The sequence below is a fragment of the Hipposideros armiger genome, unplaced genomic scaffold (assembly GCF_001890085.2).
Source record: "Hipposideros armiger isolate ML-2016 unplaced genomic scaffold, ASM189008v1 scaffold_280, whole genome shotgun sequence".
NCBI lineage: Eukaryota > Metazoa > Chordata > Mammalia > Chiroptera > Hipposideridae > Hipposideros > Hipposideros armiger.
In genome coordinates, this window is record NW_017731630.1 from 1,766,911 (window position 1) to 1,793,231 (window position 26,321).

At 52.3% G+C, this 26,321-nt stretch overlaps 1 protein-coding gene across 2 annotated transcripts in view; it reads left to right on the forward strand.

The window, feature by feature from the left end:
- Positions 1-26,321, forward strand: part of AGO2 (argonaute RISC catalytic component 2) — a 59,684-nt gene that overhangs the window by 7,908 nt on the left and 25,455 nt on the right. For both annotated transcript variants that reach the window (XR_002125661.1, XM_019657863.1), the window contains exons 2-10: positions 10,070-10,190; positions 16,529-16,710; positions 17,825-17,961; positions 18,735-18,869; positions 19,645-19,732; positions 20,925-21,072; positions 21,863-21,982; positions 22,146-22,268; positions 23,677-23,810. Coding sequence is in view for 1 of the 2 variants with exons in the window: in XM_019657863.1 (XP_019513408.1) it covers positions 10,070-10,190; positions 16,529-16,710; positions 17,825-17,961; positions 18,735-18,869; positions 19,645-19,732; positions 20,925-21,072; positions 21,863-21,982; positions 22,146-22,268; positions 23,677-23,810 (1,188 nt within the window). In the remaining variant the exon portion in view is untranslated. The remainder of the gene's footprint in view (positions 1-10,069; positions 10,191-16,528; positions 16,711-17,824; positions 17,962-18,734; positions 18,870-19,644; positions 19,733-20,924; positions 21,073-21,862; positions 21,983-22,145; positions 22,269-23,676; positions 23,811-26,321) is intronic.

Genomic DNA, 26,321 nt, shown 5'->3' on the forward strand with positions numbered 1-26,321 from the left:
TTTGTCTTCTAAATCACTGATCCGATCCTCTGCTTCATCTAATCTGGTGATTCCTTCGAGTGTGTTCTTCATGTCAGTTATTGAGGGAATGTCACCTCATTTTCTTTCTTTTCTTTTTTTTTAATACAAACAAGTAGTTTTCTTTTTTATTTATAGATTTTTTTTACTCCATCTTCTTGGGGCTAAAACCTATTTATCTTTTAAAAAAAAAACACCTAATTTTCTTATTGTACTTCCTTTGTATGTAATTTTTCCTCTGAATATTTTCTATTTTAATTTTGCTTTTCAGCAGTTTATGATAGGCACAGGTGTGGTTTTCTTTGTATTATTCCTTCTTGGGGGGTTATTGAGTTTCATGAATTTGTATGTTGATATCTTTCATGAAATTTGGGTGAAATATTGGCATTTCTTCAAAATTTTTTTTCTGCCCCATTTTTGCCTCTACTTCTGGGATTGTAATTATGTGTCTGCAAGACCGTTTGATATTGTCTTCAGGTCATTGAGACTGTGGTTTTTTAAAAGTCTCTCCCCCCTCTTTTTTCAGTTTGGATAATCTTTAATGATTTGGCTTCCAGATCACTTTTAAAAAAATATTATCCAATCTTATAACTATCCGATAAAAAAATTTTTTTTCACTTAGGTATTCTACCTTTCAGGTCTGGAATTTGCATTTGGTCCTTTTTCATTCTTTGCTGAGATTTCTCATCTGTTCATTCATTGTTCCCATCTTTTTCTTGATGACCTTGGATGTAATTCTAGTGCATATTTATTATAGCAGCCTTTGTCTGCTGATTACAACATATGGGTCATTTCAGGGTGTGTTTTATTGACAGATTTTACCTCAGATTACATGTCACCTTTTCTTGCGTATTCACATGTCAATTTTTCTACTGAATGTTATGTATGTTACACTGCTGTCTTTTTTAGCTCCCTGCTGCACACATCCTGCCTCTTCTGCAGCCCCAGACTTGGCCTCCGTCTCCTCAGCATGGCAGGGCTGCCCTGCTCTGCCGTTCCCCGCCCTGTTTTGTGGTTTGGAAACTGTTCCCAGGCAGAGTGAATGTGCGGCTTACCTCAGGGTTTCCCTTCCCTCGACAATCACAGTCCTAGGCTGCCTGTTTTCCAAAGCCCAAAAGGGCTGCCTCCTGTTTCCTCTAGTTTTGTAGTCATGTAGGGTAGGAGGACAAGCCCAGTACCCGTTACTCTGTCACGGTCAGAAACAGGATTCTCAGCTGCAGTGTGATTACCCAAAGGTGTCTGATATCTTATCCAATACTCTGTGTGTAATATTTTTTCCTGATCACAGCCTTTGTAAGAGAAGGAATGTTTGGGGGTTTGGTTCCCTTATCTATGACACTAAACAGCTGTATGACCGATCTACGTTAGCCCAGACATTTCAGGAGGTGATTTGGTGTGTATGTGAAACATAGTATAAACCTCTTGACTCACCAATGTTAAATCTTTATCCCAAAAGATATGTGTCCAACGAGACAGCACTTGGCAGTTACGTGAGGGCCTGTACACATGTGCTTGCTAAAAAATGTGTTTCTGAACAAAAGCTTTGGGCACAGCTGGTTTCAACAGTTTTGTTTTCAGAAGTCCTGCCAAGTGAGGTCTTTTAATACATCTGATGTGCTCTGAGATGCTCCGTGAATGGGCTTGTTTGTTTGTTTTTGAGTTTTTCCTGGGGCACAAACCTATGTGAATTACAGCTTGGATCCCCTCAGAGCTGAGCGGAAGGCACGAAGCACACGCACATTTTCTGGGCTCTTGATCGGCTCGGTGGCAGTTGGGCTCCTGTTATGCCATCAACCGCAGCGTATAGGAAGCTTTGTTTTATGAAAGAAGGTATGACTAAGACTTTGTCATCTGGCAACAGGAAAAGGCTGCTGGATTTAAAATTGGATGTCTTTACCTGACTGGACTGCCACATTCCTGGTGTAGTCACCCAGGTAAGGTTTGAAAGTTACCCAGTGTTTAGAAATCGCCTCCAGTCAAACCGTACGTAGCAAAGGCGGGGCCCAGCAGCATTTTTGTGGCCAGGGCCAGCCCACATTCTAGCGTGCTCTGCTGTGCCCCGAAGTTGAGAACCAAGGTCAGAGTCGCTGCCTAACTAAATATGTGAGCCTTCAGGGCTCTTTATTTTATGGTAAATTCTGATAGACTTTGGCTAAGGTCCAATCTCAAAATTATAATCAATCAAAATAGCGTAGGAAAATGTTGGAAGTGAAGTTTTTGTGCCGGCAAAACCTGTGTGCCAATGCCTTGCACTAGTGCCTCGTCCAGCCACCCTACCAACTGGCCAATGGACTTGGAACCTGCACTCATGCGATGGTGCTGTGCCCCTCGTGGGAAAGAGAGAGTCGGTCCAGCGACCCACAGTACTCAGGGTCAGCGCTCTAGACGGAAGCTTAGAGTGGAACAGGAAGGCAGAAGAAGCGAGCTGAGGTCATGCTGTGGAAAGTTCCCTGGGAGTGGCCCTGCCGAGACTGTTCCAAACACCCCACCTCTCTACCTGTTTCTCCTCCACTCTGCATCCTATTAAAGCAAAGACAGCGTCTCCATTCTCAGTTCCCAAAACCGGAGCACACAGTAGACGTTTAATAATCCCACCCTGAGGCTTTGTGTGAAGCGGAGAGGAAAGTGCCATCTACGCACCTCGTGACGAATCCTAGCCCGGTGAGCCCTCGGTCTCTGGCAGTACAACCCGTCACCATTCACTGAGTGGCTGCGCAAGGCAAGGGAGCCCCCAGTTTCTCTGTGGATAGAGACGGCCGCACACACTAGCCAGTGCCCAGCGCTGGTCTGGGTTATGCTGGCCCTGCCACCAGCACTAAGAAACACTTGCGGGCCGGTCACAATTAGCGGCACTCTGCTCAGAAGCACAGAATGGGCGACAAGGTGTGCTTGTCATCTTGCCCGCCCTTTCCTTCTTGATCCTCTTGAGCTTCGTCAAGTGGCCTCAGGGGAACACTGCAGAGCACTCGCTGTGTGTCTGGGGGAGGTGGGGGACAGTGCAGCAGGACTGTCATCTATAGCCTGCTACTTATTTTACTGTGGGCGCTTTCACCTGGAAGGAACGTGCATTGGCCCAGGCTTTTTAAAGATGGTTTGGCGTATGTACGTGCGCGCGCTCTCTGTCTCTCTCTCTCTCCCTCTCTCTCTCTCTCACTGACCCACCCATTCTACTGCTAACTATCCCAAAGAGATATGTGCAAGGATGTCAAATATAGTAAAGTAAAAAAAATGAGAGATCATCTACATGTCAGCCAGCAGGGATGGGTAAATGAACACACTGTGGAGTACCTGAAACTGTCACCAATGTGACAACAATGAAATGAGAATACAGGCAACTGTGTCCTCAGCACCTTGTCGATATTGCATTACAGTACATGATACAATAGCATCTCTGTTTCTGGACTTAATGGCCACTCTTGTGTAGTGACAAGGAAAGGTCTCAGTGACATAGTGGGAAGACAGGAAGCTCCATGTGTCTGATGCGGTACGTTTAAAAAACGCTAGTACCGGGCCGGCCGAGTGGCTCAGTTGGTTAAGAGCTCGCTCAAGAGTTTGAGCTCTGAGCAACAGCGGTTCGAGTTCAGCCCGAGCTGAGCAGCCGCTGAGCTGCCAACAGGTAGCAGGATGGCTCAGCTAAAAAAAAAAAACGCTAGTACCATGTATTTCTTTTACGTACCTACATGTTTGTATAAATGCATAGGTTTGAAAGCAGTCAGGTTACTTCTGAGCAAAGGATGGAGGAGATAAGGGGTGATCTAGGCAGACTTCCAGCATCATCTGTATTTGAAATTTACAGTGAGAATGTATTAATGCAAAGCCCGTGTGATTAGAAGTTAACAAAAGAATGCATTTTTTTTTTTTAAGGAGAAAGCTTCCCATACTTATGGCAGACAGGCAGACACGCCAATCCAAAACATGTCAGCCTCCGATGGGCAGGCATGTTCGGTTACTACGAGGCAGCTTTGCATCTTGTCACTGCCACGTACCATTGTGTGGCTGGGTGCCCCCGAGCCCCTGTGTAAAATGGAGCTGAGGGTGTGAGCCTCCGAGATGATTGTGAGGACTAAACGAGTGGTTCGTGTGAAGTGCCTGGCAGAGAGTAAGTGCTGACACTTTGACCACCGTCCTCGTTACTTGGACCACCCTGTAAGATACCCAGCACATAATGGGTGACACAGCACACAGACCATCTCTGGGGGCTGTTGCCCTTTGAGTAAGGTCAGGAGGCAGCCTGAGAATCCTCTCAGTGAAGGTGTCTGTCCAGGAGCCGTGCTGGTCCCCTGTGAGAACTGCACTTTCCAGGGGCCAAACTTGGTACTTAGGAAACACTAAACGCAGCTCTCCGAGAATAACTTGTCCCCAGGTGGCTCCTCCTTGCTGAGGAGCTTGTCAAGAAAAGTCCCTGGGGGGCCGGCCGAGTGGCGTGTTGGTTAAGAGCTGGCTTGGGATGCCAGAGGGCCCCGGTTCGGATCCCACATATGAGGGCCAGTGACACTGCCCTCCACAGCTAAGATGCTGAACAACAGCTCAACCTGGAGCTGGGCTGCCGTGAGTCGCCGGCGACGGCATAGGCTGCAGCCCCTGCTGCAGTGGGTTGCCATGGGCTACCGTATGTAGCCAGCAGCCAGTGTGAGCGGCCAGCAGCCGCCGTGAGCAGCCGTCCAGAAGCCGGCGACTGATCTGCCTCGCCCGGGAAGAGCGCAATGATGGTGCCAACTTGGGCCAGCGAAGCAACGTCCTCCACAACTAGACTGAAGAAACAAAAGGACAGCAACTTGTCTGTTCCCCTTCCCCCAGTTCCCCAGCACTGTTCCCATCCCCCAATTCCCCAATAAAATCTTAAAAGAAAAAAAAGAAAAAAGAAAAGTCCCTGGGGCTGGATGGAGGGGCAGGGGGAGTCAGTGTTGAAAGGGGGTGGCGCTTCCACTGGGGGATCAGAAAAAGCTCTGGAGGTGGATGGCCGTGGTGGCTGCACAACAGGGTGGACGTACTTAATGCCGCTGAACTGGACCTGTGAAAACGATTGAAATGGCACATTTTTGGTATCTGTCGCTACCACGGTTAAGACAGAGACAGGGAGGGGAAGAGGAGGGAATGGAGGGACGAAGGCTGGCTGGCCAGTCGCTGGGAGTCGGCCTGTGGTGACGGCCAGAAGGGGCCTCCGTCTTCCAGAACTAGTTGCCCTCCTGTGAGTCCTGTTTGCACAAATGATACAGGTGCTAGCACCTCCAGTCCCTCGGGCAGCTGAGACATGGAGCAGTGCGTGGAGAGGGGTGATGCTTTCCGTGGTCTGTGTGGCTGTGTGGTGGTCAGGGCTGTCTGCACCTGGCCGTCCAAGCAGGGTTGCTTTCTTCATCCTCCGGGTGCTTCCTAGCGTAATGAGTGAACAGCCTCCTCCTTTGAACACATTTCCTGAGCCCCCGGTGAGCCAGTCTCTGTCAGGTGCTGGCTGCTCCTGGTGAGGAAGACTGACTCCTGCCTGGGTGTGTCGAGGGGTGGGTCCCCATTCCATTGCTTTGAATACTAGATACGGAGGTGCTGAGAAGTGTGCTGTGTTCTCTCTCCTGCTACTTCTGTCGCAGATGAGGTGCCCGTGTGCCCTCGGGGCTGTCCTGTCCTGTTCTCTCGGTCCTGTCAGCAGTCTCCTGTCTGTCCCCACTCCAGCTGCACCCTGTCGCCCTTACGAGCTTTTACCCATCCACCCTGTTCCTCTTTGAGAGCACGGCCAACCTCTGTCCTTATTTCCAAACAGATTTAAATTAGTTTATTGAAGCCCATCAAACACCAGTAAACGCCCCCTGGATCTTCATTGAGGCTGAAAGAAGGGATGTGTTTGCGGAGAATCGAATATCATGGTCCACGAATATAGTATGTTTGATGGTGGTTGTGTTTTTTAATATCTTCTGGCATTTCCAACGCCCCAATTAAAGGTTTGTGTAGCCACCTGGAACTAGTTGTCCCCATGCCCTCCTCCCCTGCACGTCTGAGTCGGGGTAACCCCGTCCCTCGCTCTGACACACCCCACACTGCATGTGGGAAGGGCCCCTCTGGGTGGGCTGCTCTTCTCCATCCAGCCTCAGGGTAGAGAGGGCAGTCGGGGGTGGGCTGTCCTCCTGGAAGTTGGGAGGAGAAAGGGGAGGTTGATGTACAGGGTGGCCACTGATTCTGAGAGCATGCATATGTAACAAGTGACATGCTGATACTGTGTTGCATTAGGTGATAAAATAATGTACATGTCTTTCCAAACACGACCATCCTGTGTAGCCAGATCTCTCAGGAAGTCCTCTGCTGTTATAAGAAACCTGTGTCAGAGTGGCCACAACCCACGATTGTCTCACAGGAGAAGAAAGGACGAAACTCATGTTTACTGCTGGAAACCAGAGCTCGGTGGGGAGCCTTAACTTCCTAGAGAGGCTGAGAGGGCGGGGCAGCGCGTAGGCTGCCGGCTTGGTTCTCCAGAGAATGCCCCTCCCGCATTCTGTTTCTGCATGAGACTGACCTTCGGGGGCGTTATTACCGAAACAGGTTTATTTGACCCGAAACTTGGCTGTTCTGGGCTCTTGGTCCCTGTGCTACCGCCTTCCCCACCCCTCCCCCCGAGGGCTTGTACTGAATGAATGAGTGAATGAATAAAGACTTGGTACCAGGGGAAAATATGAACGTTTGTTCCAGAAATATTTATGGAGAATGCACTATCTGCTGGACCCTGGAGGTACGCAGATAAAAAGCAAGGATCTGTCCTCGGAGCCTCCAGCATTCCTCGGTAGGTTTGTCCGCATTTCTAACAGACAGCCCCAGTGGCCACCAATGGCGGCAGTGTTTCTTCTTTACAGCCCTCCTCCAGCACGGTGCCCACAGCCTGCAGCCCAACATGGAACAAGTGGCAACAGGGCGCCTGTATTGTGAGCCTCAGAGGGAAACCTACCAGATTAGGGAAGTTGCTTCTGGTCCTAGTTTGCTAATGAAGAAAGAAATCATGATTGGGTGTTGAATGTTATTCAATGCTTTCTTCTTACATCTTGGAGATGATCATAATTTAAGGACTTCTCACATTTGATTTTTAAAACATAAGTCCATTTTGTTGATATAATTACCTACGGCAAAACGTGTCCCTTAGAAGCGTATGATTAGGTGAGCCTTAAAAAATGTGTACACTCATGTAATGATCGTGTGACAGTCAAGGTGCAGAGCATTCCAAAGAGCCCAGAGCTTTTTTATGCCCGTTACCAGTGAACCCACCCCACGGCAGCCACTGAAGTGCCTTCTGTCCACGCAGATTAGTTTTTGCCTATCAGAAAATTTCATAGAAATGGGATCATGCAGTATGTACTGCTTTATATCTGGCTTCTTTCCCTGACCTTGTTTTTAAGATACAATCATCATGTTGGCTGTGCCAGAAACTCGTCAGTAGAATAAGAGTATCCTATTGTAATGTCGTACCGTCATTTGTCCACCAGTGGATGGGCACTTGAGTTGTTTCCAGTCCGGGGCTATTGTAAATATTTGCATACAAGTGTTGATGTGGTTATGTGTTTTTGTCTCTCTTGTGTAATTATCAGGCATTGCTAGATGGACGGCCTGTATACACTGAGCTTTGTAAGAAATGGCAAAACTTTCTCCCCCTAAGTGGCTGTGTCATTTAACATTCCCAGCGGCAGTGGGATAAGCGTTAAGGACCCATGTGCCCCTTCACCCGCCCTTGGTTTGCAGCGCATGTAATGTTCGCCATTCCAGTGCGTGTGTTTTGTTTTGTGGTTTTATTAGCATCTCCCTAATGACTAATGATGAGCATCTTTTCATGTGTTTATTGGCCACTTGGGTATCTGCTTTTTGCAAAGTGTCTGTTCAAATCTTTTACCCGTTTTTTTAAAAGTTGGGCTGGGTGTGTTCCTGAGTTGTAGGAATTTCTTTTATATATTATGCATGCAAGTCCTCTGTCAGATATATGTGTTTTTTAAAGATATTTTCTCCCAGTGAGTGGCTTGCCTTTTTCCCTTTTCATACAGTATCTTTTAAAGAAGAAACATTTTTAATTTCGAGGAAGCCCTATTATTGTTTTCTTTTACAATTGATACTGTTTATGGTCTAAAAAACCTTCATCTATCTCAGGGTTCATAAAGATTTCTCTCTCTCTCTCTCTCTCTCTCTCTCTCTCGCTCTCGCTCTCGCTCTCGCTCTCGCTCTCTTTTTTTTTTTTTGCAGAAGTTCCATGGCTTTAGCTTTTACTTTAAGTCTGTAATTTGTTTCACATCAATTACTTGTATCATCTTAAACCCAACCTTTCATTCTTGGTGTCTGCCCAATGTTAACACATTGTATTATTTTCAACATGTTGCTGGATTCTGTTTGTTAATACAGTAAAACCTTGGATTGCGAATAACTTGGTTTGCAAGTGTTCCGCAAGACAAGCAAACATTCCTAATACATTTTAACTTGGTAAACGAGTGATGTCTTGCAATACGAGTAGTTTGTTTCTGGAACGAATTATGCTCGCAAACCAAGGTGTGACTGTATTTTGTTTCTTCATCTGTGTTTATGATTAAGGTTGGCCCATGGTCACTGTCAGGTTTCAAGATCAAAGTTTTGCCAGCCTCTTAAATGAGTTGGGGCGTATGCCCTGTTAATTCTGTTCACGGTAAATTTGAGTTTAGTTGGATGATTTGTCCTTTGAATGTGGGTGGAGCTCCCCAGTAGAGCCATCTGGACCTTAATCTGATGGTAAAGTCTTGACCGTGAAAATGGGGTGCCTGAATCTTGGGGAGCAATGGTCTGGAGGTAGCATGTCCAAGGTACCCAGAGTAGCATGTGGAGATGCAGGTGAAAGTGTGCCCTGCCTGCTGGGTGGGGACAGCAGAGACGGAGGTCTTTGGGATGTTACGCCTGCCGGGGCTGTGATCTGCCCGTCAGTGTCGGAGGCCTGGTGCATTCTTGGTGGCCCCTTCAAAGATGTTTCAAGAGGCTCCGTCTGGCCCAGGGCCTCCCAAGCAGTGGGTGTTTGGGGCAGGATTGGCTGGACCCCTAGAGACTCGCCTCCTGTGACTAGCACAATGGAGGGCCTCCTGGACGAAGCCAGTTTGAGTACGAAAGCCTGCTAAGGCCAGCTCTCCTCAGATTCTGGGAAAGGAATGGAATGAATTTCTGATTCTTGCTTCCTGAACGATGCCCCGGAGGGAAACCCTCACGGCAGAGCCGGGCTGTCTGTCAGATGTCCTTCCCCTCCCCGCTGTGTCCCTGCTGTAAGGCCCATGCCCGCCTTTTTCCCACATCCCGCGAGCTGCCGTTTCCTGGTCATGACTGAGATTTCGAGCCTGTTAGCCAGCTTGCTGTGGCTCCTCCGTGTGTTTCCCTTACGAGGACCTGGGGACCGGGCAGGCATGGTGGCCTTTCCTGTCTGTACCTCCGTAGGCACTGGGTGTAAGAGGGGTCTGGTGTTTGGTGAGTGGAAGTGGAATGCCTCAGCCCCAACCCTCACCCCGGAATGCTGACAGAGATGTGCCCCGTGGGCTCTCAGAACGGAGACATGCAGGGCTGGGCGGTGGCGTGCCCGCCCCAGCCTCCATGCCGCAGGACAGCCGAGCAGTCCCTGGTCATCCACAGAGTGCTTCTTTCTGTGCCTGGGCTGAGGGGCAGGCCAGGGGCACCGGGGCAGCTGCAGCCCCCGCAGTGCCCTGGAGCGCAGACGCAAGTTCCTTTGTGCTCGTCGGGCGTGTGCCGCTGTAATGCCTGAGGGACAGACAGCACCCAGGCTGAGTGGCACACAGTGCACGTTGGGCACTCATGGCCCTTCAGGTGGGCTGGGGGTTGACTGGCCCGGCTGGGTCAGGCTAGACTTGGGCTTTGAGTCAAGTACAGGGTCTTTGTTTTGGAGCCCAGACTGAAAGGACAGTGAAGGTTCTAGTTTAATTCTTTACAGAAGAAAGTTGGAGGTCATGTTACGAAAGGGAGCCACAGCTCTTATAAAATCGCTTATAAACCAGCGTCAGAAGGATGGTCCTCATGCGTCATTTCTCTGATTTTACTGACATTTTGCTCGAATTCTGTCTTGTTTCAGGGAAATAGTGGAACATATGGTCCAGCACTTTAAAACACAGATCTTTGGGGACCGGAAGCCAGTGTTTGATGGAAGAAAGAACCTCTACACAGCGATGCCTCTTCCAATCGGAAGGGAGAAGGTGAGTTCAGAGGCGGGCATGGACCACACCGGGTGACAAAGGTCATTCATTGCTCCTGGCCATCCCACCTGAGAGGGGAGGGCCCAAGTTGGCTCTGCACTTCCTCCTGAGACCCCCGAGGACTGCCTTCCGTGTGCCGTGGTCTCCCGTGGTAGAGGGTTCAGTTGTCTGCGTCCACAGAGTTGAGAACATCTTGAAACCAGTGAACTTTTAAATGTAAAACACGGGCCACGAACCAGCACCAGACGGGAACCTGGATCACCCTACGGGACTGACTGTAGAGCTAAGGAAACGCGTGTCCGCCTAAGTGTAGGCGTGCGTGACAGTGGCAGTGAAACAGCTAATAATCGGCTGTAGCCAGTGATTCATCTGAAATAAGAGTCATGACAGCCAGTCAGCTCGGGAGTAGTGGTTATATTAAAGTGTCACCTTTTCTTACTGTCTTTATCCTTATCGTGGCTTCATTTAAAAAGTAATAAAATTTCTGCCTAGAAGTTGTCACCTCTTGGCACATCTTGCAACGAACGGGCTGCTCCAGGGTGATCATGGGCGTTGTTTCTAAGTAGGAGAAGAGCAAGGACTCAGCTCAGCAGTATTTTTACACAAACTTACACAAAAAAAGTAACTTAACTATCCCAACGAGAACAGGAAAGCTCGTCCCCTTTGAGAACAACCACACAATTAGCCCCTGAAGCCCCGCTGGAGCCCCGAGAAGGCGCAGAGCTCAGAGCTCAGAGGGTCTCACCCTGTTGTCCAGGGGCCTGTATGTTCTCTGCAGGCATCACTTTTTTCTTTTTTCTTTTTTTCTTTTTTTGCTTTTGCATTTTAATAATAATCTTTAAAGACTAAGCTCCTTTCGCCTGCCTGGATGGCAGGCAGGCTGGCTTGGAATTGCGGGGACCTGATAAGAGTGGAGGACGTTAGGGCTGAGGGAAGGCCGGTGCTGATAAGGGCTGTGTGCTGAAGGGTCTCTCGGTGATTCTCAGAGATAGCACTGGCACACGGCTGGGCACGGCCTGGCACAGGGCGATGGACGTTGGTGTTCAGAATTGGACGGAGTGCCAGGACCCTACCTGTCAGCTGAGTAGGCTCGCCCCTTGCAAATGAGCACGCTGTGCATTTGAAAGTTATTGATTATAAAGCTTTGTGACTAAATTTGCACATTTGTTTTTGTTTGAAGTTGTGTAAGAAAGAAACGCATAAGGAGTTTATTCACTGTTTGGTCTGTGCGTGTTGACACTCAGACACCAGGAGGGCACAGGAACATTTTCCCTTGGGGGTGGTGGGGGCGTCGCTGCGGTGTGCACGTTTGCAACACATCCTAGTAGAAGTTAACAGCACAGCTCCGGGTTCACCTTGGACCTGACTGAGACCTTGCTTCGTCCTTACTCCTGGTGGGACCTTGGGCAGCCCACCTCACCTTGCCAACCTCAGCTGTCACACCTGTAAGAGGGGAGGTGCATAGAAACGACCTTGCGGGGCCTTGTGCAAGTCGAATGAGCGAATGCACCCCAAGAAGAGAGCTTTCCGCGTTATGTGCTTCCGCTGCCCTGGGTCCCTGCTAACCACAAGTGCTGTTCAGCGTCCACATCTCTAACCAGCTCCCACAACCCACTGCTGGTCCCAAATCAATGAGCTGTCAGGGTCTAACGTGCTTAATTACACCTGGGACATGGTGCGTACTGAGCAGGTACTACTGGTTACCGTCCGCTAAGGGATCTTGTGTCATCCTAACCCACACGTCCCCAGGGGTCCAATGCCAGCGATGGCCCTCCATATCTACTGCCCCATACCTCATGGGCGCTCAGTGTCCCTTAAGTTTAATCCCAACCATCCTTGTCCTGTTTTCAGGTGAGCTTCAAGAACCTACCCGAAGCTGCGGCGTTCGGTGAGCGTGGGGTCCCCTAATTTGCAGACCACTCCTGCCACTCATTGTTCAGGTTCTGTCACATATTCATGATATGCAGAAATGAATCGCTTCCCTCAGAGCTCAAATAAAACATTGCCCCTTTTCGGGCCTCATGCATTTGCATCTTGTAGCCAAGTGCCATCGTTTTTCTTTTTTCTTATGTTTGCTCATTTTTCTATAAAGTATTTTTCTTAATTTTTGTGGGCACTTCTGTAATAAAACAGAAAATCCTCTCATGTCATGCTCACCCCATGTCTGCTGGCGGCTGGATGGGGGCTGCAGGTGGCCTTGTCCAGGCTTCTGGGCAGCGTGTGTCCCGGGTTCCACAGCCCAGCTCTGTCACCTCCTCTTAATCTCTCCGACTGAAATCCGAGCCCACCCGCCTTAGCTCCAGCCCCTTGAGCACTGAAACACCACCAGGCCAGCCTCTCCCTTTTCAGAACCGGAGATGGAGAAAGTTGTCCAAGCTGCTCCCCGTTGGGATTTAACTCCAAGCTCAGTGTTAACAGTGACGCAATAGGACTGGCAGGGCTGGAATTCGTGTGGTCTGTCGTCCCTGATGCCAGGTCCAGCCCTACGCCTTCACATACTAGGACTGCGTGTTCCTGTAGCTGCAGCCCCCATCCACTCACTCAGGGAAGGCGCGAGCGGCTTAGAAGACAGCAGCACGTTAGGCCAGATCCACAAATCAAAGCAATAACAGCCCTTACGTGGAAGGCATCCAGCGCGGGGGATGTGGCCTCGCACGGAGCCCGTTCTTGCCACGCCTGTCTGCTCAGCCCTGGGGCTGGGATGTGGGGCATCAGGGCCCTCAGTGCAGTGACCTGCAGTGAGAGGTGTCGGCGATTCTGAGCCAGGCAGTGAAGCTTCTGCACTTGGAGGAGGTTTGAGGACTGGCTGGTGGGGGGCAGGGGCCGTCCTTGGGGTTCTCCCCCCAGGCACGTGCAGGTGGAGGGGCGGCTCTGATTTGGGCCCAACCTGCCGCCTTTCCAAGCTGAGGGTCCCTCCAGTGACACTGCGTTTGTCAAGGTGCCTCGAACCTAGCTGTCCAGGACGGAGGTGCTTGGCAAGTGTCACACCTAACAGAGCAGCCACTTCCTGTCTGTCCCTGCTGGTTTTACCTGCCAAGGGCGACTCCAAATTCCCAGCCCCATGCTGGGCGAGGCGGAGGTTTCTCTTCTTGGGTAATTTGGAAGGGCAGCTCTTCGCTTTCTGAGGAGATCCGTTGCTGTGCAAAGTCACAGGAAGCCTTCAACTCTCAGCTCCCTGTACCCATTTAAAACAAGATGTGACCTGCACGTCCCCTTGTGGAAAGGGCCCTTGGCAAGGAGCCCAGCCTGGGCCCCTGGGAGGCCGCGGCAGGGTCTGGATCCTCACGACCAGCCCCACGCTGAGTGTGGCAGCCCAGGGCCCTGCCAGCTCTGTCACTCCTTCCTCAGGAACAGATGGCAGTGAGTTATGGGGCCTTGGCCCGCACAGCAGCCAAGTTTTGGAGAAGAAACCCCAGTGGAGACGTGGCCGTTGCTCTGTGCTCTCCTGGTTGTATACAGTCTTTGTGTCCCTTACAATGTGGTTTCTCGTCTGCCTCCTAGCCGTGTGGTGGCACCAAACCAGGGTTCTTCCCATTGCAGTTCGAGTTCTGTCACCCTGGTGACTTCCACACAAAGCAAGTGGAGTGTGGCTGACGTCTTTCTGCAGAGATGGAACCTCACAGCTGTCTCACCATTTTCCAGGCTCTGGATCAGTGCTGTTAGCCGATATTTCGGTTGTCCATGTTCAGAAGATGGCACTTGCAGTGTTCTGGGGTCCCAGGCGCCCCTCTACGGGTGCTGGCGGCCTCGGTTGGCACAAACGTTCTGTGAGGAGGGCGGGCCATCCTCTTGTGCCATAAGTGCAAACGGAGAGCCCCGTGGAGCCGCCTGTCTGTGAGCAAGTCGTAGGAGATTACAGAGCTGGGAGCCCCGTGTCCTGGGGACCTCCTGTCAGTGCCCTTTGGCTGCTGCGTTACTGGGACCGAGAGCTTCAGGCTGTTCGGAGATTGAAGTATCTGTCTTGGTGTGTGGACTGGCACTGCTGCCAGCAGCCCAGACAGACATGCAGACCGTTCTCCACCTCACATCACAGCCAAAGCCCAGTGTCACCCTGCCACACAGTGTGACATTTCTGTTGAAATCTCCATTGTTCCTAAGCTATTAGATACCAGTCAGCCTCTCGAGACATCACGTCTGGCAGAGAACGTTTTAGAGCCTGGAGTTATTCTCTCCCCTTTGTACAGGGGCCAAGAGGAGGCTGGACTGGAGTCGATTGAAAAATACAAGGATCTTTTGCTGAAAGAAAGTGCACCCCTCCGAGTCCTCCCTCAGTTTACTTACAGAGGCATTTCTGAAGGATGATATTAACAAGCATCTAATTAGTACCAATTCCGAGCCATTCTCTTGCCGGCCGAGGGCTGCTGGGTAGAGGTGTGCCTACGGTGTAATTTGGAAATCCTCCTGGTGGTCGTTCTCCATCCACCTGTTTGCTGTCCTTGGCGTACCACCTCTGAATAGATGGGGCCACCAGTCCCCTCTGCTGCTCCATAGGGAAGCCCTCCCCTGACGCCAGCCCAGCCACGGGGCCACCGTCACATCCTTTTCTGGAGTCACGCTGTCCGAAGGGGACACTTGCCTCTTCGCTGCACATGACCTGCTGTAACTCGGTCAGCCTCCTGGGCCTCAGTTTCCCTAACTGGAAGTATGGGAGGGGCTGGGGTGTTGCGAATGATAGGTTACTGGGGGAAATACACAGTGCCTGCCAGCTTCTTATCACTATGTTAAACGCTAGGCTTCAGTTATTGCTTTTCTATGATGCATTTAAGTTTTTATTATGAAATACACACACACACACACACACACACACACAGTGCCAAAAAAATGTATACACATTTTAAGAAAGGAAAAAACTATTAATTGTAATAATATATATGGATAACAAAAGGTGAATACAAGTCACGTTGGACTTCTGCAATTACAAGAGGTGCTCAAAGTGGTTCCCATCAGCGTCCAGACACTTCTGATTACGGCAAACTCTCTTAAATGTGAGATTGCATCTCTTAAAATATGTATACATTTTGTTGGCACCCCCAGAATATGTATAAAACAGTAATAAATTCCATGTATCCACCGTCCAGGCCAAGATGTTCTATCCACCCTCCCCCAGCCCCCCCTTCCCTCGCCATGCTCCCCAGTTGCATGCCCTGTCCCTGCCCCTGCGGCCACTGTCCAGGTAACTCAGGTTAAGTTGACCCTTTGCTCTTCATTGGTCTTATCAGCTGTGCATGTGTCCCTAAAATATATTGTTTTGTTCTGAAGGGAATCCCACTGTAGTGCCCTTCTGTGTCCGTGTGGGCCTGTGTCTAAGCACCAGGCACAGGTAAAAGGGATGTGTCTACCTGGGCACAGGTGTGCAGGTGAGTTCCGTGCAGTCTGGCTGCTGCTCTAGTGATGGTCGGATGAGGTGGCCAGTGCGTGAGGGTGGGAGCGAGCATGTGCGGTCAAAATGATGACCAGTGCTCAGCGGCCACACGGGGCCAGTGGCTGCCATGCTGGGCAGCTCAGAAAGAGACCGTTTGCATTCTTACAGAAAGTTCTGTTGGACAGGGCTATTGTAGACTATCGTAGCGAATACTCTGAGGTTTGGCTCAGAATTTTAATTTCTTCCCAGATAATTCTGGTTGGTCTTCTTTGCCCTTTTGTGCCCGGCGACGCTGGTGCCACCGCCTTTCCTATACATGGTGGGGCACGACGGTCCTGCAGAACCGCTTCAGGAAACGTCCAGTGTGTGATGCCCCCACGGCCCACATCCTTCAAAGATGACCATTTCCCCGCATGTGGTCGTGAATTTGTTTAATCAGACAGAAAGGTTGAAGGGATTGTACGATGCACGCCCATCCAGGTTCCACAGTTGTTGGCGTTTTGCTGTTTGTTATTATGTGTCTATCCTGAGAACATTTTTTGTTCATGATTTAGTCTTTGCAAAACTAGCCTGTGGGTGCCTTCTTACGGGGCTGGGAAAACGGGATCCCCAGACCCCCAGCAAGCTGCCACCACCGCTGCCTCGGCCCTTCCTGAGAGGGGCCGACCCGACCCCCAAACCCCAACCTGAGCAGCAGCCACCCCTGTCTGGCGTTGCCTCCGTGGGGTGTGGTGTCTCGCCACCTGTCTCCTGCTGCCACTCGTGTGGGGTCAGGTACAGAGTCCACACTAGACGTGTGTGGAAGGGAGAAGTCCCCAGTCCTACCTGTTACTGCTGGTGGGTGTGAGGGCTGTGCACGTGCCCACACACGTGTGCTTGGAGAAAGGACTGAGTTTCCCTGACCCACCGCCTTCGACCTCCCAGTAGCTTCTTTAGACGGAAGCGTGAATAACCGTGTCCTCTGGGCCCCTCACAGGTGGAGCTGGAGGTCACGTTGCCAGGAGAAGGGAAGGACCGCATCTTCAAGGTGTCCATCAAGTGGGTGTCCTGTGTGAGCTTGCAGGCGTTACACGATGCACTTTCGGGGCGGCTGCCCAGCGTCCCCTTTGAGACGATCCAGGCCTTGGACGTGGTCATGAGGCACCTGCCGTCCATGAGGTGAGGACAGGAGAACCAACGGCATCTGCTGCCAACCCTGCGCGTTACCTGGAGAGTGTGAATCCTGTTCGAGGAAGAGCTGGTTTCCGGAGTCGGGGTGATGGTCATATGTGGGTCTCCATAATGAAAAGAATAGCAGTGCTGACGTGGGGGAAAGCTTAGTATAAAAATCAGTCACCAGAACTCAGCCCAGCACAGAAAGGCGACGTCCCGGCGTCGAGTGCACTGGTGCCACGAGCCCTGTTCTGTTTCTCGGCTGCCGTCATACCTGGGACTTGTGATAGTGGGACAATGTCCAGATTCTACAGGTGACAGAGCTCCCACCACGTGGAGGAGCCTCTCAGGACTGTGGGGAGCACCACGGAGGCTTCAGACTCTTGTTTTAGTCTGTGGGGTCACTTTCGTCCCACAAATCGCCACTCTTGAACTTGCTGGGATCAGAGGGTAGGTGATAGTCTGACAGATGGTGACACTCCAGTGGCTCAGAAGTTGTCTACTCAACTCACCCAGTACCGACTGGAACTCTGAGGTCTGAGGGGAGAGCGAGGTTTCCTTTGTCCTTTTGTGAGTGTAAGACAAGGTGACTTGAAGTGCTGTGCTACATTTTAAAGGGGACCTTGATGGTCTCAGTCGTCAGACTCGGGTGGGGCTAACCTGGTACAGGGAAGGCTGTCACTGCTGCCAGAGATTCTCCCCGCTTCTCCCTCTCCCCCCGCCCCGCCCCACGCCCAGCATCTAACCTGTCACAGCTTGGAACCATTGATGGGGGGAGGGTGGGTGGGCGCAAGAAAGAAAAACAAATCTAGAAGGGTAGTTGCCAAAACGTTGAGTACATTTTTTAAATGAGTGTCACAAATTATTGTGATTTTTATTTTCTGAATTCCTTTGACTGAATTACCATGTTACTTTTATAATCGGGGAAAGTCAACTTTCATTTTGGAAAAATAATAGAAAAAGAGGGGCAGGATTAACAGCCAAGGTCGGGGGAGTGCAAGCGCCGAGCGGCCAGTGCTGCCAGCAGGTGGATAAGGTCACCGCCCGACGTCTTCCCTTCGGGGTCCTAGTGGTGTCGCGTCCCGGCCACCAGGCACTGAGACGGGCCCTCTTGTTTCAGGTACACCCCCGTGGGCCGCTCCTTCTTTACCGCGTCCGAGGGCTGCTCCAACCCCCTGGGTGGGGGCCGAGAGGTGTGGTTCGGCTTCCATCAGTCCGTCCGGCCTTCTCTTTGGAAAATGATGCTGAATATTGACGGTAAGCAGAGCTCGGTCCTTTTTGCGGGGTGGGGTTGGGGGCTTCCTGAGCGGCCAAGACCTTGGGGAGGGCCCGAGTGGCCGGCTCCGAACACGGCCTGTGTCAGAGCCAGAGATGCCGTGAGGCCTTGCCTGGCCTGTGTCACCTGTGTCACGTCAGGGCGGTGGTCCTCGGATGGAGCAGCGAGCCGCCTGGGGTCTGGGCCTCTAACACGGTCCCCAGTGCTGGTGGTGTCCACTGGACACAAGTGGGTTTTCCTGGGGGTGGTGAGTGGACAGCCCACTGCCGGGTCCCCCTTGTCGCCCGTGTGTGTTCTCAGCCTGGCTGGTGCGACACAGGGTTGCTGATGAGGGGCCCGCCTGGCCTGTGGCCTTTGGCTCCTTCAGGTTGGTGGGGGTCGCTGCCCCTCTCGGGGGACTCACTTCCTGTCTGTGGCGGGTCACACAGGGAATGGTAAACCTCAGAGAGAGCTGAGCCACAGGGAGTCCGGGAAGCCAAGCCTCACGGTTATTGTGATCTGTAGGGTTTTTTTGGGTTTTTTTGAACCTAGTTTTCTCCTCAGAGGGTGACTTTAGACTTTACCAGCCCCTCGTGGTTGCCCCCCAGAGGGCATATCGGGCAGCCCTTGAACAGGCAGGAATCACCCCTGGCTCTGTCCCGCCCCCAAGGCAGGGCAGTGAGCACAGAGGCCAGGTGAGGGGGGCACCTGGAACCGCTGGTGGTCGGCCCCCATGTCACCCTTCCGCCTTTGTCTCTTTCTTTCCCGCCTCCAGTCTCAGCAACCGCGTTTTATAAGGCACAGCCAGTAATCGAGTTTGTTTGTGAAGTTTTGGATTTTAAAAGTATTGAAGAACAACAAAAACCTCTGACAGATTCCCAAAGGGTCAAGTTTACCAAAGAAATCAAAGGTAGGTAGCTGCTGGGGGCCCCCGAGGCCCTGCTGCACTGCCTGGGCTCTGGCTGCTGCGCGTGTGTCTGGGGGCAGAGGTGGCGGCAAAGTGACCATCAGTGAATCAGCTCGGAGATGGATTGTACCCATTTCACAGAGCAGGAGCAACAGTGTCCTAAGTGATTGACTATGTGCGGGGCGGGGGGCGGGTGGTGACCCAGCGATGTCCCTGTCGTTGAGGTCGGGACCAGAGAGCAGCAGCGTGATTCCAGTCAGTGTCTCAGTAGCTTCTAGAGTGGACATGCACCCCCGTACCTGCCGCACCCCCTCCGCCTGAGTGCCGCTGGGGCACACGCGGTGCAGGGTTCCGTGACTTGGCCCTCAGCGGAGAATTGGCGGGCAGCTGTCACTCTCTCCACAAGCCGCCACGGCCCTCTGCACCTGTCCTTTTCTGAGGGCGTCCTCAAGGCCCCAGCGGCACTCCTTGCTAAAAATAGCCCTGAAGGAGGGGGCACAGAGCTGGGGTAGCAGACGCCATCCCCCAGACGGAGCCCACTCGGTCCCCCTTCTCTTCAAGAGCGGTGTCCTGACCGTGACCTTAGCATTGCTGGGACAGAAGGCTTCCCTGTGGGTGATGTGGGTCCAGCCTCGGTGTCACCCTCCCCCAGCTGCCCCACAACACCCTGCCGTGGGCCTGGCAGCGCAATTCCCGTGAAAACCGGCCACGGGAAGCGGGGTTTGTGCTCCCGACCGGGTGGCTCTCGACGCTGAGCTGCGCTGTTCTGTGTCGCCAGGTCTGAAGGTGGAGATCACGCACTGCGGGCAGATGAAGAGGAAGTACCGCGTCTGCAACGTGACCCGGCGGCCCGCCAGCCACCAAACGTAACCGGCCTCCCCCCACTCTTGTCACTCTGACCCCCGCTGGCAGTTAGCGGCCCGACTCAGACCCAGTGACCCTTCCGGGAAGGATGACCGCATTCCAGTGTTACAATTCCGAAGCTACACCGTTAGCTCAGTAGATTCCAAATGTCACCTATGGAAATGCGATAAGGGGACCCCACCTGTGTTGGGGGGACGCCTCCCTGCTGGTTTTCCTTCCGGGGATGTTACCGGGCGAGAAGGGTCTGCCTTGTCCTCAATGCTGAGCAAGTGCTGGGGGGGGAGGGGTCAGGCACGAGTGCCGTGTGCTGGCCCCCAGCCCAGTGCAGTCGCTACCCTGGCCACAAGAATGGGTGCCGCCTCAGCTAGTGTGCGTTCACTGGGGGAGAAGTGAGATTTCACCCCTGTACCCCTTACCTGAAGGCCTCCTGGAACCAGTGAACACGCCTGCGTTTGTTTATTTCATGGTCATTCCGTGGACCAGGCCGGGTCTGTTGCTGGGCACTGACTGGGGACACAGGATGCACAGCACCTGTGCAGCAGGAGGACCGGACAAGCCTGCCTCCTTGTCCCGGTGCCTCCTCCCACCTACGGGGGTCGCCTGGCAGTCTGGGTGGTCCCGCCCGTGTGTGCAGGACACCACTGCGCTCTCCCATCCCTGCCCGCAGGCTCTTCCTGCCTCAGCCAATCCACGTGTGGCCGTGGGTGCCCGAGCAGACCCGGCTTGTCCCTTCCTTCATCCCGTCCTAGGAGGTGTCAGGTCCTCCGGGGCAGGCACTTGGCCCATTCAGCCGCGAACAACTTTCGTAGCCAGTCACGGCCCACAGTCAGCTGGGAAGTGCACAGAACTTCTTTCTGGATTTTTCTTCATTTGCCCCAAATCCCCTACGCACACTGTGGCTGCAGTGTGTCGTTTGTGGTTACTGCATGTTGTAGGCATGTAGGTATTTTTTATTTCCCAGCTGCCGAGCTAAAATGAAAGGTTAGGGACTCAGGAATATTCCAGGTCACCCAGAAGACATGCTTGGTTTGGGCTTCTGGGAGGGACTTTGAACATTTGCTCTGACCCATCACCCTGTGCCTTCTTCAGCCCTGAGAAAGCAGCCCCGGGTGAGCGGGTGTGTGCAGGGCTCAGCCGTCTGTCCCCGTGGGCCCTGGGCAGCTGCGGGCCTGAGCCAGCCCTTTGCTTTCCCAGATTCCCTCTGCAGCAAGAGAGCGGGCAGACGGTGGAGTGCACGGTGGCCCAGTACTTCAAGGACAGGCACAAGCTGGTTCTACGTTACCCCCACCTCCCGTGTTTACAAGTCGGACAGGAGCAGAAACACACCTACCTTCCCCTAGAGGCAAGTCCCACGTCTGGGGCGTCCCTGGGGGCTGCTCGGAAGACTTCACGGGCGGGGACCCCAATCGGCACCCTGGGTCTAAACTTTGTCATCCTGCCACTGTGGGACGTCGGCAGCCTAACAGACATCGTCGCACCTCAGTTTCCCTGTTCGTAAGATAGGATTCGTGGGAAGATGGAGAGCATGTATGTGTAATGTGCCCAGCAGGTCCCTGAGGAGAAAATGCTCAGATCATATTAACTTCTTTCTTGTCTAAAATTCACTTCTTGTTTGGAAAATCCTTGCCTGGGCGGAGCTCAGAGGCTGAAGCTGAGACATGAGTTTTCACTCTTTTCTGTTAGTATCTGAAGTTCTCGGTACTTGTTCCGTTACTCCAACACCTAGGGCCTTGGTCTGGTCTTGCCATGCCCGTTCTGGAAGGTAACTTCCTTCCTGTCGGCAGGCAGCTCTGTATTTCCACGCTCTGAGGACAGAGAGAATCCACGAAACCCAGCGACAGGACACAGCCGCCCATGTGGGTGGGTGACCTCGGAGGCTGCGCTTCCTTTTACAGTACGGGTTCCAGCGCGGGTTTGTGTCATGCTGGGTTTACTTAGGGCGGTTTTCTATCATCAGCCACAGGACCATTGAGCAGCTCTGCAGGCGTGCTGTTCCTAGTGGATCTCAGGGACCGCCGGTGTCTGTGTGACACGTCACAGTGAAGCATGAGGAATGGATGGGTATCGAGCAGAGCCAGCGCCCGGTCCCCCCGCACTGGTTCTCACGCCGTGTTTTTTGTACATCTTTGTAGGTCTGTAACATAGTGGCAGGACAGAGATGTATAAAAAAGTTGACCGACAATCAGACCTCAACCATGATCAGAGCGACTGCCAGGTCAGCGCCCGACCGGCAAGAAGAGATTAGCAAGCTGGTGAGCATCACGGCCCCGGGGCCAGTCCTAGGCGGGTGGGGACACCCTCGGGGAGCCAACAAAGGGTGTCCAGGGAACCCCCGATGCTTTGGACAGACGCGTCCTCTGGAAAGAAGCACAGATCGGCTCTGACTCGCTGCCTTTTCTCGCTTCCCTTTTCAAGATGAGAAGCGCGAGTTTTAACACAGACCCGTATGTCCGGGAATTTGGAATCATGGTCAAAGACGAGATGACAGATGTGACCGGGCGGGTCCTGCAGCCGCCCTCCATCCTCTACGGGGGCAGGGTACGTGCGCGGCTGGGCTGGGAGGGCACGTGGGGGTGTTCGAGTGTGTCTGCAAGTTGATGGCGGAGCGGCAGCACGCGACCCTCAGGTTGGGACCGTCCCAGAGGTGTAGACTCTGGTGCAGGTGAAGGATTGTTTCCGCTCTGGTCCGCGCCTGGCAGGGGTTGTGGGGCTTCATTGTGGGCTGTTTCCTTGGCCCTTTTTGAAGTTTTTCAGAATTCCCCTTTTTCTTTCAACAGGTAATTGTTATTACCCCATCAAACATTTTAAAAGCTTCCTTCTCTGTATGATGGGTACTCTGCCAGTGAATAATTATTGTCCAGAAGCTTACACTGCTTTCCTGTTGTTAATTTTGTTTTGGAGGTATTTGGTCTCAAGCATCGCAGTTAGTCACCTGGGCGTGTGCACGGTTTTGCCCATGAGCTCTCTAGCTTTAATCAGCATGTAATCAAAGGTGCCCTGAGCAGGGAGCCCTGCAGAGCTCAGGAGAAGTCCCGTACCTCCCCACCCCCTACCCCCAGCTGCTCCCTCCGGTGTAGAGCACAGCGTCCGGGCTGGGGGGGCAGGGCCTGGGGGGGTCTCGTCGGGGACAAGGTGGAAACAGCTTTCTACCTGACTTTACACCTTCTTACCTGATGGAATGTTACTCTCGTCCTCAGGACCTGTGGCTGCGTTTAGTTTAGTTCTGTTTGTAGGGTTTTTTCCTTTCATATTTTAAAATATAAGTTCTGGGGTTTTTTTAATGTTTCACAGTTTAAAAGGTACAAAAGAATCATAGGAAAAAGTCTATTTTTTTCCAGCTCTCCATTTCTCCCCAGGAAGCAATCAGTCTTCTGTTTCTCCTTTGTAAAATCCCAGAGGTGATTCACATGTTTTTTTCACCCCTTGTTATGCAAATAGCATGTTAAATACACTTCTGTGTCTTGCCTTTTTTGTTTGTTTAGTATTTTCTCTTAGAGCCCATAGGGATCGTAGAGATGGTTCCATGTATGTGTAACAGGCGGCTTGCTCCTTTTAACTGTTGCGTAATGTTCCTTTGTAGTGGTGTCTCATCCTGGTCAGTGGGCATGGAGGTAGTCCCCATCCATGCATCCATCCATCCACTCATCCACCCACTCATCCATCTTTCATTCACCCGTCCATCCATCTATTCATCCTACATCTATTCATCCATCCACCCACCCATCCATCCATCCATCCATCCATCCACTCATCCATCCATCCACCCATCCTGGGCCACCTGCAGTGCTAGGCAGTCAGAAATTGGAGACAACACAGGTGCAACTCTCGGCCTCAGGAACCACCATCTGCTCAGGGGGGCCAACAGCAATAGGGATGGTGACAAAATCCAAGGTCAGAGGAGTATGTCCCCCATTTTTGCTCACTCGAAGCGTCTTGCCATTTTCAGAACAAAGCGATCGCCACCCCTGTCCAGGGCGTCTGGGACATGCGGAACAAGCAGTTTCACACGGGCATTGAGATCAAGGTGTGGGCCATCGCCTGCTTCGCGCCCCAGCGCCAGTGCACGGAGGTCCACCTCAAGTAAGGCCACTCACAGGGCACAGGCACCTGTCGGGGGTGGAGGGGTAGGGATGGGGCCGCTGGGAGGGCCCACTCACTGTCCGACGGGCTAGGGGCCTGGGGGACATGCGCGCGGTTTTGATGGCAGGTTGGCGGCCTCTCCCTGTCTAGGAGCTCCATCACGGGCCGGGAAAAAACGTGGGCACCTCCGCTGCTTCCACGTCTCGCTCCCGAGCGCCAGTTAGATAAGACACAAAACAGCAAAGGAAGAGAAAGGTTAAAAAGTAGAGGCAAAAGACAATGTTGGATTCATGAATTCAACTTATTTTTTTAAAACACATTAGCTTCATATTTCTCTAAGTGAGGAGAAAAGGAAGCCAGAATGAGGAGGGAGATGGTCCCAGCCAGAGAGGCAGGAAAAGGAGAGGGGTTTCTCCCTCCCAGGCAAAGGGAGGGATTAAAACTCATCAGCAGGGCCGGCCGAGTGGCATGTTGGTTATTAGATGGCTTGGGACGCCAGCTCTGAGCAGCAGGGCCCCGGTTCGGATCCCACATGAGGGCCGGTGACGCTGCGCCCTCTACAGCTAAGATGGTGAACAACAGCTCGACCTGGAGCTGGGCTGCTGTGAGTCGCCGGCGATGGCGTAGGCTGCAGTGAAGCTGCGGTGGGCTGCCATAAGCTACCGTGAGCAGCTGGCAGCCGGCGTGAGATTCCAAGAGCCACCATGAGCGGCTGTCCAGTGACTGGCGTCTGATCTGCCTCACCCGGGAAGAGCGCAATGATAATACCAACATGGGCCAGTGAAGCGACGTCCTCCACAACTAGACTGAAGAACAAAAGGACAGCAACTTGTCTGCTCCCCTTCCCCGGTTCTCCAACACTGTTCCCCTCCCCCAGTTTCCCAATTAAAAAAAACAATCATGGGCAGGAGCAGGGGGTAAGAGACAAGGCTTTGGTTCACTTTGTTGTGGGGCAGCACTCCCCTCCACTTGCCCGGGTAGCTCAGGTAAGGGGCTGGCGCCCCAGGAAGCCTGCGAGATGCAGGGGCCCGCCCTTTGGAGGTAGCAGCGTAAACCTGCACCGTTGTTGCTCGTACAGAACAAACGATGGGGAGACAAAATTTTTGCTTCCCGCCTCCCTTGGGTGGAAGCGGGAGGGAAAACGGCAAAGCCTGAGTATTAGTAGCAGAGGGGGATTCCGAAGAGCCGTGGCTCTCAGAAACTTCTCAAGAGCCGACGTCGACGGCGAGAGGCTGTCCGTGGGAGGCTGACGTTGGTCCATGCTGCACAGAGCCGGCTGGCCGCACAGACAGGGCCTGGGGAGCCAAGCAGAAGGTTAGGGCCTGGTCCCTGTGCCCCTTTGCGCCAGTTTTGCCTGGAGTTAGATGGCCTCAGGGTAACTTCGCGTGCAGCTACAAGGTGTGATCGAAAAATATAGTGAATGTTTAAATTTTTAAAATTGATTACAGTAAAAGACACATTGCCAATAACCCCCCTCAAAACACTCTCCCTCACATCGAACACACTTATCCATCGTCCTTGCCTCTTTCTGAAGCAGTTCTGGAAGTCCTCTTTCGTGAGCACCCTTACTTCATCCTCTATCATGACAAGGCTTCATGTCACACATCACTTCTGGTATACGGCACCTTCTGTCAAATAAAAACATTACGGCGTGTCCTCACCCAACTTAGTCACTGGATCTGGCACCATGCGACTTCTGGCTCTTCCCCAAAGTCAAAATGACCATGAAAGGAAAACATTTTGAATCAATGCAGGACATTGAGACAGCTACAACAGCACAACTAAAGACGCTCACGAAAGAGGACTTCCAGAACTGCTTCAGACAGTGGCAAGAACGATGGGATAAGTGTATTCAAAGCAAGGGGAATTATTCTGAGGGGGATTAATGGCAATGTGGGTTTTACTATAATAAATATTTTAAGTTTAAACATTCACCGTATTTTTCGATCACACCTTGTATACATGCAGATACGTACACGTCTATTTCTTTAGTGGGACGAGTGTGTGGGAGGCCGCACACTGCCTGGCTGGGTTGGATCCGAGTGCCCTTACCCTGTCGTAGAAGGCCACGTTATTTTTACCCCCAAGCTGAAAATAGAGCCCATGGGTCTGCCTGCCCCGTCCCGCCCGGGACTGCACCGGGCCGCTGGTGCAGCTGCTGGTTGGGTTACTCCAGCTCGGGTTGTTTTGCTTTCTGCCATGATTATGTCATCCAAGTCTCCAAGTTGTACACATGAGAATAACTGGGGAGAAGAGTCCATGGGGACAGTCAGCTGACAGTTTCCCTCTGACAATGCTTGCCATTCACTGGGTGACTGCTGGGTGTGTCCACACAGAACTCGGGGCCAGTCAGGCCTGCCAAGTGGGCAGCAGCTGCCCCGTGCGTGGCTTTAGAAGGACGGCGTCTTGTCACTGTGCACCGGGAGTGTCACTGCTGGTGAGGCACCACAGACAGTTTGAAGTCCTCTGCTTTATGTTGGCAAAAGAGCCCCAGGTGACTTTTCAGTAGCC